General features: G+C 37.9%; 1 protein-coding gene across 1 annotated transcript; it reads right to left on the bottom strand.

Annotated features, from left to right (window-relative positions):
* Positions 1–317: 317 nt before the first annotated feature.
* Positions 318–8,226, bottom strand: LOC145779000 (uncharacterized). Its single transcript, XM_082590582.1, has 5 exons — positions 8,109–8,226; positions 6,134–6,327; positions 2,629–2,815; positions 2,089–2,229; positions 318–797 (listed from the first exon to the last, which is right to left on the bottom strand). Exons 1-5 carry the CDS (start codon positions 8,224–8,226, stop codon positions 472–474), a joined length of 966 nt encoding a protein of 321 aa, XP_082446708.1. The 3' UTR covers positions 318–471.
* Positions 8,227–11,773: the final 3,547 nt, after the last annotated feature.

An 11,773-nucleotide genomic window follows, 5' to 3' on the forward strand; every position in this document is an offset into this window, starting at 1 on the left:
ACGATTAATATGATCCAATATGAATAAATACGATCTGACAAATTCTGTAATGTAATGAGTAGGCTAATGTAATGTAATGATTCTGTAATGTTTGGTAGGCTACGTATTGTTGTTTTCTGTAATGATAACAAATAAAATCAAAGTTAACTTCCCAGAGTTGTTGGCTGAGATGGCCGCAATGCTGTACGGTAGCCTAGGCTATCTCATATAGCAACACATATCAGTAAGTCACTGTAAAGTATAGTGACAAAATGTACCACAAAATAGTCATACTTCTGCTAGCCTACCATTGATTTGAGATAACAAACGCGAAGCTAATAAACAAAAGTGTTCATCATAGTTGCTAGATTGCCTCTGTTTGAAGTTTTAATATTAATCCAAACTCATTAATTATTCCAAAAAATAAAGCGTTTTGCAATTGAACATAAAATCAACAACAAATGCACTACAAGTGAAAAAAACAACCACCATCTAGAGAGGAATGTCATCAGAGAGCTTAGAAGCATTGCGACGACTTCCATTACACCCAATGCGGTAAATCGATAACGCTATTTTGGCAAAAAAAGCAAGAACGGCAAGACCTAAACCAATTGAAGCTAAAATCAAATTACGTTGAGCCTCAATAGAAATAAGTCTAACAACAATACCAGAAAACCCAAAAATAAAGACTGGGTAAATTGTAAACAAGTATCGGCAATATTTTTCCAAGATGAAGTTTTCCAAAACAAACCAAATCACAAGAGCTGAAAAAAGCAATCCAAAAATGATGGATGATCCGTCTTCAAGAGTAACAAGCTCTGAAAATATAGTTATATTTATGATATGATTTTATTTTTCATATTATACAACTTATATATATATTTTTTTTAAATACTTATTTATTATTTTTTTTATATAAGCTGTTATTTTTCATTATGATTTTATTTTATATAGTCACATTTATGATATGATAACAACTCTTACTCGATTACAACTCTCGTTTCAATGTGACAGTTTAAATGAGATCAATGGGCGTTTCAACAAAGTCAATGTGAGGTTTGCCTTCTACATGGAAAACTATAAATCACATTAATTTTAATGTTGCGATAACTACAGTAGCTTACCCTAGTAGACCATAACATTCGCATTTTTTCCAGCAGGCCTACTTTTGGTTTGCTCAAGTTTCTGGCCGAGGTGAAACGATAGACTGCATTTCATGAACATCAAAATGTGCTGCATACCACTTATAGTCTTATTGATTATTGGAGGCTATATGCAAGTAAAGAATGTTCTTTCTTTAAAAGTTGCCTAATAGCAGGCAAAATTTGTAGGCTACAAAGCTATTGAGTGGGAAGAACGCTTGATATGTCCAAAGTCGGAACTGGTCCTTAAAATATTGCACATTTTTAGTTTGTTTCAGTTTGTTTTTTGTGCGATTTCATAACCCCATGCAGGGCATTGCAACCTAGCAGGCCGAACACTGATAGGCATAGCCGTAGGAGAGTAAAACCTTTTGGGAGGGCAAACAAAATTTGCCCAAATTTTTTAAACTTTGCCCAAATTTTGTCTTTGCAAAAATGTTTCCAGAAAAGTAACGTTACTCAATTGCTGAGGTAGTGCTGTGTAATAACTCCACAGGCATCAACTTGGCTGTGTACGAAAACACAAGCAAAAAAACGTACAAAACCAAAACAAGGCTGTCGAATCGAAAGTTATCATTCTGCCCAAATTGCAATACCGCATGCCATAGTTTCCAAAATCCATAATAGACTAGGCCTACATTTTACATTCATTGCAAAATGGTAATGTCGGCTATCTCATAAATGATAATGATTATGCAAAGTTCTTAAACTTGTAAGATGTCGAGATATGGAACGATTGATTTGCCCAAATAAATGGACATTTTTTGCCCAAATTCGTGATGTTTTTTTTTCAGCAGGGGGCGATCGCCCCCCTGCTCCCCCATCTCCTACGCTATGCTGATAGGATTTGGAAATCTAAACAGAACTGCTATCTCAGATCTCCACTCCGCCGCTTTGATCACGCAGTGCAATGCACGTTTAAAATATATATATGGACTGAAAAATTCAAGAAAATTGAAAAGATTACCTTTTTGAATTGCAATTTGTTCACCAAAATTTCCTTCGTATTGGATAACCAGACCAATACCCAGAGACGTGGCAATAGTGAGCCATGTTCCAAGCAGGCAGAGTCCATTGTGAACCAGAATCCGAACGAGCCAAAGCATAACTGAAAAGCGGAATGTCCTTTCTTATTTACAGAAATAATTTAAAATTAGTAGTTAGGCTACTAATCTGGTAGCTGTAGGTTATTAATGCAACACAATTCGTAACTTCTACATTTCACCACTGTCAGAAACTAAAGTTTTCGTTTCGCTCTAGTTCTTTGTTTGGTTGAGTTTTCCACATTTCGAATTAATTTTTTCAGTGCAAAGTTTTCTTCGATTTATTTCGAAACAGAAGTAATTTCGTTTCATTGTCAACTCGAGCCAAAATAACAAACATCGACAATTTTCGTTTCGTTGCAAGTAGGATTCATAAAGATGAAATCCAAACACCCCTATAAATGACACAAGTAGCTTAGACTCAGTTGACTGTACTTCAAGAGCTAGCTAGTTTTTTTTCTTACCTTTGTTTTGAGATTCCAATTTGGGGGTATTGTGATAAAGCCGATGCAGAGAAATCCCTATGGCACCCCACATAAATACCCATCCTAGAACCAACAGGACCAATGACACTGGGTGGTTCTCTCTGTCTTGGACGAAAAACCAAGCAAGAGTAGCAGCGTAACTGACGCTGAAACAAGCTTGATAGGGCTGCAATGGTAAGAACAAGTTTACAGTTTGAAAGGTCACACGTCATGCTGCGGTTTTGTTTATTGTCGCTCTACGCTAGCTAGGGTCATTTAGCGACAGGCTCATTTTTAATTTTATATCAGGTTTACAATGTTATCACATTATTACCCGATTTATTCTCACTGCGCTATGCAAGAAAGAACACAATCGGTACCGTTTTTAAAGTCTTAGTCAGAACCTGAATCTGAGTCTTTGATCGGTGCGACCCGACCTGAAATCGACCCCAGAATCTAACAGCATCAGAGCCAAAGGCGAAACCACTCGGCCACTGAGCTGGTAAGGTCATACGTGTTTCTTAAATCCAGTAGAGTACATTATTGTATTTTAGAACAATTACCTTCGGTACATGCACAGACTTGTACAAGCAATCAATGCACTACATGGCGATCTATACTACTGGCCTTTCCAACGTGGCAACAGCCAAATAATGTGGGGGCCTATACGAAAATTCAATTTACCAACTGAGATAAGTGTTACAACATATAATCTGCAATTTTCATTGGTCAAGTAATGTTTTTTAGCCTAAAAATTGTAAATACAGTGCCAAAACGTAATTAAGATGAAATATTATTAAATAAGTGGTAAAATAGCAAGACAATACCTACATGTTAAGAATACCATGAGAATCAAGATATCAACAGAATCAAGGTACACGAAATCAAGAGTGATCCAACTTTCAAAACACTCAGTACCGGTATGTTAAAAAATTTGTTTTCTAATCCAGAAGTATTATTTTGTTTGTTAGAATAAGTCATGCAAAGACGCCTTTTTTACGCCTAATACCTGTTAGTTGCCAAAACTTAATAGGCCCTTGCATTATTTGGCTGTTGCCACGTTGATGCACTACTATCCACTGTCCCTAAATCAATGACTTCAGTGTAATCACTGCTAATGGTGCAATGAATTATATCTTCAGTGACCTACTGCTGTGGGACGGGTGTTTAGTGAGGCACTATTCTATTCTGAAATACATAAGCTTCTGAATTATGAAAGTTCATCCTTCGAATCACGTTTTATGGAAAACAATATTATCTTGCTCAAATAAAATCTTTTCCATCAACCAAAGTTTTCACGTGGATTATTTCTGTATCAAAAATAAGCATCCATCTTTTTGAATGAAAAGTTGTTAATTTAATGGTTCAAATGCACTTTATTTTTCCCTAACATTTGAAGTTTCCTTTTTATGTCCAGTAATCTGGTGAGTAACTACACATATTGTTTCAATAGGCTACGCCATCTGGACAAGTTTTTGCAACCGTTTTAACCACGTAAGCTTTCTGTATACGGGCGAAAAGTTAGGCACAGTAGGCTACTGGTGTGCTATCGGCTGTGCAAAATTAAACGTAAAATTTTTACAGAATTTCTGCAAATCGGCTTAATCTTGATATTGCGATAGTCTTCACTTCTTTACTTTCATTTCACCAGATTTTAGCTGGTGAAAAAATCTCACCTGCATCCAGGGGCTTCGAGAGTGGGGAGAAGACGGGTAACTTTTCCGTTTTCCCCCTAGTATAACGTTGTAAATGAAAAACGAGTAGTTTTTTGTTTTTTACACTTTTGAGGGGGCCCACTTTTGCTATCAAAATAAAAATGTATGAACCTAAAAATAAATAATTTTTTGAGTGAAATATTTTGTTTCAAGTATTTTTTGATCATTTTAGAATGTAGATGCTACTTTAGTTGTTTTTTATCAAAAACAAATCGTTTTTGTATTGAGATAGGCTATAAAAATTGCTGTAAGACGTAAAATCTGATGCAGTTAAATCTATTGATTTCTGTATCACTAAACAGTTTCTGTTGTTTTAACTTAGAAATTGGTGCTACATTTGCTGAGCGTGTAGCCTACTATTTTTGTATGACCAACTGAATCTTGACTTCAAAAGCTGCGTTGGCCAGGCATATTGATCCAACATGTCTGAAAAGGTGAAAGATGTTCAAGCAAAATTAAGAGAAGTAAACGCTTTATGCCTATTGCTTAAATCTAGCTGGAGTTCATAGTGTACACTGTACAGTGTTAATTGACGCTATACACAGTAAACTTGAGCTGCAAACCGGAACGCACCACCTCGTCATCTCTACTCAAGGAAACCATTAATTGCAACTTTCGAAACACTTTTTCAAGTATTTTTGTTGCTTTGAGGATCTTTTACGTCAACCGGCACCTCCAACGGTTTCGAGTTGACAACATGGTTTTAGCACACAGAAATTTATGAAGAATTGTTTACGCTTCATCACGATTTAAAATTGATTGGACAGCCTATGCATGTTAAGAATCAAAATTTTCATTATTTGATGCTGTGATCCGTAACGTTGCATTGCAAAAGGTGGGAAACTGATGATTTGTTGAGCTATTTTTATTCCCTGTATTGTGTGTCAACATTTTTTTTCATCTATGCTAAAATTACCAGAGACAACAAATTCGATTGGCATCATGATCGGAACCAATACTGGCCTGTCACGCGAACTTGTCAAGGGGAGGAGTCCGTTATCAATTATCACTGACCAAACAACTTCTCTTCCAGGATTCCACTTAACAAACAAACGAGAATGTGTAACAGCTAACAGGATCATCAGCAAACACGCTCGCACTGCCCAAACACTAGATAGATAGCCTACTGTAGGTGGGGTACTGGATGCCGCACTTCAAATCAGCAGCCTTAGATGCCCAAACTGCGAATCTAACATTCAGAACGTCGGTCACTTGGTCAAAGATTGCCTAGCCACCAAATCAGTGGCGGATATGGAATGGAGCACTAGCCTACACCCGATATTTTTATATAGGCTACCGGTATCCTACTGGTTGAAGCTCCAAAGACACCGCATATGAAACTTGCACACCATACCACTATAGGGCATAGGCCTATTACAATTTTTCGACAAAATAGTGAGCAACAATAGCAATTTTGCTGCAATTGTAGTCGAGTGGTTTTTATTGATTTTCATATTGAAAAAAGTTTTTTTTTTTTTCTTCATGATATGTTGTTAAAATCTAAACTTCGAAAGAATTCAATTTTACGCTGAGGAAAGTATCTAAGTTCAGCTTAAGACACGTGATGCAACCCACGATACAAACTGGTTGCTTTTATTTTTGCTAAAACTTGTTTTTTTGGGGGGCCCTTTTTCGTATTGTTTCCCGACCAGCCTTTGTTTCTCTCGAAGCTCCTGTCCGCGTCACACCTGATTGCATTGTAAAATGAAATAGGTGTAGGTAGCCTATTAAACCACTTATTTACCAAATTTCAATAAAAGTAAAACAGTAACAATGTATTGGCAACTTACAATTGGTGCTAAAGTGGGCTCTCTTTTCACAGGGCTATTCTTGGCTGGAATAAATATCGATACCAGAAAATAAGTGATTCCGATTAGAGTCCAGATTAGTATAATTGGCCAGATGATGTTGAACACAAAAGGCGCTGGGGTATGTTCATTCGAATACTTTTTTCCCAAGTCAGTGTTCGTGTTCGCAAATATATCTGCAAAAATATGTCAAAAGCCGTGTTAATAAATGCAAAGTTAAAACCGCATTCAGTTAAAGTAGAATACTGAGACTGAGAGACGGTAACTTTGATAAGGGATCCAGAGGTTACTTTTAGACCCGAACTCAGCATGATTTTAGGGACCCGAAACCTTTCCAAGGAGCCCGGGAGTTTGAAGAAACCACCGCGTGTTCTGTGGATGTAGCACATTTTTTATAAGTGTCTTGAATTGGTGCCCGAAGATCTCATTGGCACAGGCCCAAATTATCCTCTCAACGGCCCTTCTAAGTCCAATTCAATTCAATTTATTTTTCTTTGTCAGAATGCAAAAGAAATGATATCGTGAAAAAGAAATACAGTAACAAAACCAGGCTATCGTTGTTGCAAGTTAGTCTGCCGCCTGAAAAAGTTATGTTGCTGTTTAAAAAAAAAAAGAATTTGGCTAAACGTTATTTTAGTTGAAGCCTATTTTATAACAATCTCTGCTACCAGCAATGCATAAAATTTGTAAGCTTGCTCTGAAGTGATTGTAGCCTATGCCTGCTGACGCTATAGTCTAGCTCTGGTCAGTTTTCATTTTTGACCATCAGTACGGCAACAATATATCCTACGTTCCCACTCCGTAATGCAGCAGTTTGGAATACGTTGGCAACACATTGGGATTTACACATTTTTTCCAATAAATTAGTATGTTAACTTTTGCTGATAATGTTCAATCATTTTCGTCCTCCTCGTTTTTATAAAGAAGAAAGTTTGTGGTCAGCCAAAGTAAACTGGGGCCAGTTACTAGTTCTGATAGAAAGTAAATCATGTGAATTTTTCTCCGTAGCCAGCTTGTCTTAGAGGGTTAGGGCTAGATGATTTAGATGACGTGGGCTCGACGCCCATTCTGTCATAACTATTTTTCTTATGTAATTTCCAAACAATGTTCAAAGCACTGATCAACTATCTAGCTAAGTGCCAGAAGGGTCACAATTAGACGATAACCAGACCATGTTCTGATTGGTCCATGCCTTGCAAGCTCTTAGAAAAGTTGTTAGGCTACGTTAAAGTGCCATGACTGCTCTCGATTCAGCGGCACCTATTGGTTGGATAATTTTCACACGCAACAACACTTCAATAATAAATAAAACCTTCACTGTATCAATCTCGATAACCGGCACTGCATCAATGGTTATCAACTACAAGCAGGGTACCGTATGCAAAATTACCAGGAATAACCTATCAAAGGCTTTGTCAGTCCGAGGATAAAGATTCAAATCAACCAACTAACCAACTTTGCTCAACAATTAAAAGAATAAATTGAGAATAATTGTCTACATAAGTCTCTGCTTTGAACATCATGATTCTACCAATAACAAGGCTAGGGCTGTTAAAAACAAAACAGCTTGAAACATATTTTTCATTCCGACACAAACTTTCTGTCTTGTATTGCGTTTTGTTGCAAACTATGTATTGAAGAATTTTGCTTTTTTGATCAAAACAATCGTTTCGACCAACCCTAAACATAGCTGTCCGATAGTTGCACTGTAGGGTATCTATCAAACAAAAAATAAAATTGTCAAGCTGCAGGGAAGAAGTTCCATCACTGTCAATTCAATGCATGCCTTTATTTTCTGAATACTTATAAGTTACCTACTAAGCTATAAGAGTTTTTCCAACTGTTGTAACTTTTTGCCTGTTGTAACTTTTTGTATATTCACACGGGAAGCCTATAGCCTATTTTTGATACAGTAATGAAGGCTACAGTAAGTAATTAGAAAGCTTGCATTACTTACCAGTCGACTGTGTGCCATACAAAGTTCCGATTCCTATGTTGAGCACATTGAGCACAAATGCAATAAACAAGGTCAAATAGGAGAAAAACTCTTTGATGGAAATACTGCAATTGCCCATTGTGATATCTTTTCAACTTACTGACTAACTCAAAAGCTGTCTATAGATTCGGTGGATTCTTCCACTTTTGTATCATATCTTATGTAACAAATCTTGCGTATAGCATGTCATGCTTTGGAGCGAATATAGCTTTCTACGTGATATTTTCTGCTTTTTTTTCTACGTGACAAGCCTGCAGCATCATTTTTCACAGAAACGTTAAAGTCTTGCGCTATCTCGTGGAAAAGTATACGCTGCTGAGTCATTGTGAAATTTATATATTGTAATTCAATTAAACTATTATTGTAATTTATTGTTAGCCTATAATTAAAAAAAATGATTTATTTAAATTTATATATTGGTATACTGTAATTCAAATGAAATGTCTTTTGGGGTCACCACTTCCAAAAGCGTGTTCAACTTTCAAACCACATCCATTTTAAACACTTAGGATTAGTCCTACGCAAACAACTATTCTTAACATCAATAGACTATAATAAAACTATGATTTAACGTTTACTTTCGCTCAGAAACATAAATGTGATAGCAACAAGGTGGTAGCAACGTAAAGCTACTTAGTCTACCTGTTTAGTAGGCTTGTAGGCCCATCCATTTCATGGAAGCTCATTCTTGGCAGTTTTGTATAGCTCACTGGTATGACTAGGCTTAAATAAACCATTGACCTAAGTCAGATCACCGAGATTAACAGAGTGAAGTTTTTTAGTTCGTTTCTGAAACGTTGACTGTGAATAAGTTCAACTATTCGGTGGCGGCGAGTGAAGAGCTGTGCTTGAATTTAGTTGCAAAAGCTCACAATCGGAAAATAACACCATCGTTTTTTTAAACTTGCCGTTTGTGCGCAAAGTCTGGCGGCGACTGCGCTATCATGACCAACTTAAATGTACAGAAAAGTAGATTTACAGTTGTTTCAACGTCGTTAAACGTGGTAACAATCAGTGGCGAATCTTTGAAGGGTTGGGGCTCCCAACTGCCCTTTTGAAGCGATAATTTGAATATAGCGTAAGTGTCAAATTTAATGCAAATTGACTTTTCGCTACTGAATCTGCAATCAAGAAGCACGCACTTGCGTAGCTTGATTGATTGCATGCGATCACCAGCTCAGTGGCTGAGTGGTTATCGCCTTCAGCTCTAGTGCAGGCAGATCTGAGATCGATTTCAGGTCGGGTCAAACCGAAGACTTTAAAAACGGCACTGATTATACTCCTGTTTGCGTAAGGCAGTGAGAATAAGTTAGGTAAAAATGTGATGACATCGTAATACCTGATTTGTTTGTCATATCCAGGCGTACACCCGGTGGTTGAAGATTTAGATTAAGTGGACGGGAAGGCAAGGAAGCCAATCTTATATAAAATGTAAAATGAGCTCTGTCGCTAAAAGACTTTTTAGCTTTGTTGTTCATATCTTTATCCTGCATTGCGGAAAAGCGGACTTGAGCGCTATGCATCGGTGTACGCCTTCCGACGTAGGCCTACACCTGACCCACGCTGCAGCCGACGGCAATGTCTGTTTCCGGTTGTCTACTCTATTTATGACTTAAATTTGGTTCTATCCATTATAGCCTACTCGAAATTGCTCACTGGGTAGAGGCAATTATCGTAAAGGTTCTTGCCAAGAGAAACAACAGCAGGTGCGGGTGGCTGGAGTCGAACATGCAGGCTCTCGACTGCGAGCCTAACGCGCTAACCACTCGGCCACTGCTGCCGACTGCTGCCAGCCGTTGTAGAGCGACCATAATTAAAACCATAACTTCACCATGTAGATTTTAACAAACTGTTTTAATCTGATGCTGCGAGTTCGCTGTGGTAAAAGCGGATTGCACTAGCTTTCAGAACACAGTTTCCTGGTGACGAGGGGAACTGTTTGTTTAATGTTTGTCATAGTCATACTAAACATAATTTATGCTATAATTGATAAATGGCTATCTTTGGACTGATACAACCTCGTTGAAAGCATTATCATCGCAGCTCGCACACTTGGGAAGGATTTTTAAACTGCTCACAATTAGCCTACCGGTCAGCGTATTTGTAATCTGCAGGTTGCTGCATCAGATGAGGTTCATTAACCAATCAGAAGGCAAGGTTAAAATCAACGTTTCGTCGTCCCCAGCGTGGTCTAGAGCAGGGCTTCCCAAACTGGGAGTCGCGACCATCCAAGGGGTCGCGTAACGAACTTCAGGGGTAGCAGAAAGTATACCAATTTTCACAAGGTACTGTACCAATTTTCATATTAACACTTCTGTGAGAGATGCTGATGTGACAGTTATTAACTTTATTAAGAGTCGCGCACTCAATAGGCTGCCAATATTTTGGAAAATTAAAGAGGTGAAATGGAATCGGAGTTAAAAACGCTTTTACTGCATTGTGAAGTGAGGTGGCTGTCAAAAGTCAAAGCTTTAAAATAGCCAATTAACGTTGAAAACCGAAATTGTGATTTTTCCAACAGAATAAAATTTAGTCTTGGTCCACTATTTTCGCAATGACTTATAGCTTTTGGAATTATGCCAAATGTCAGATTTGCTTGAAAACTGAACGAATTTAATTTGTCTCTCCTAAGTGAAGACATCAACATTTTGAATTGAAATCTAAAATTCATGCGTTCGTCAAAAAATTGAACATCTGGAAACAAATACTTCAAAACGATTTATCTGAAATGTTCTCACTTCGCCTACCTTCCAACCTAAACAACATTGAAACCGCCTTGAGACCAGGGCCGGGTTTAGTTGATGGGGGGCCCCGTGCAAAAACTATTAGACTACTACGCCAAAGGGCGAGTTGGCGAACTGATGGGGGGCCTCGTGCAATAAAATTTTTCGCGCTGTTGGCGCGAAAAACTTTACAAGGTAACTTGAAAGTCACCCACACCGCTAATGCCTTTACGCCAAACTCAGTCACCACTTTGTGACTAAAAATTAACCTTGAGAGAAAAAGGAGGCGTTTTGCAGAAACTTCAAAGGCTGAGAGAAAATAATAATAATGACACAAAATCACATTTTTCCACGTCAGGGGGCCCTTCAAAAAGGAGGCCCGGGGCAACTGCACCCTCTGCCCCCCCCTAAATCCTGGCCAGCTTAATACCTGCATTAACAAACCAAGGCCACGGCTGGACTTGCTTTGTGGCAGAAAGCAGTCACACCCATCACATTGAATAAATGTGTTTGATTTTTTTCTCCAGTAGACTGCCCAATGCCCATAGGCCTCGTTGTGATGGTCAGAAATAACTAAAAACAAATTGAACTAAGAACGGTAAATTGTTTTTGGTTGTCGTTAGCTTTAAGCTTTTCAATAAATATCACAAATGTACAATATATTTTGCACTGTTTGTCGTTTTAATCGTAAGGGGCCGAGAAACATTTTAGAAGATTAAAAGGGGTCGCGAGCAAAAAAGTTTGGGAAGCCCTGGTCTAGAGGGTTACCGCTAGAAAATAGTGGTTTGGCGTGAGTTTAATTCACACCTCTGCCATTACTCTTCTTTCTTCTGTAATTACCAAACAAATTTCAAAGCAAGAATCAACTCTCTGGTTGAGTGCTAGATGGCTCACAATGCTGCA

This window comes from Aplidium turbinatum, chromosome 10 (assembly GCF_918807975.1).
Source record: "Aplidium turbinatum chromosome 10, kaAplTurb1.1, whole genome shotgun sequence".
Lineage (NCBI taxonomy): Eukaryota > Metazoa > Chordata > Ascidiacea > Aplousobranchia > Polyclinidae > Aplidium > Aplidium turbinatum.

Excerpts from the sequence above, each read along its gene's own strand:
- LOC145779000 (XM_082590582.1), bottom strand. The coding sequence starts at position 8,226 with ATGGGCAATTGCAGTATTTCCATCAAAGAGTTTTTCTCCTATTTGACC. Across the intron at positions 2,816-6,133 it reads AGCCCACTTTAGCACCAATT|CCCTATCAAGCTTGTTTCAG; the intron begins GTAAGTTGCCAA and ends TTACCATTGCAG. Across the intron at positions 798-2,088 it reads ACAAATTGCAATTCAAAAAG|AGCTTGTTACTCTTGAAGAC; the intron begins GTAATCTTTTCA and ends CTATATTTTCAG.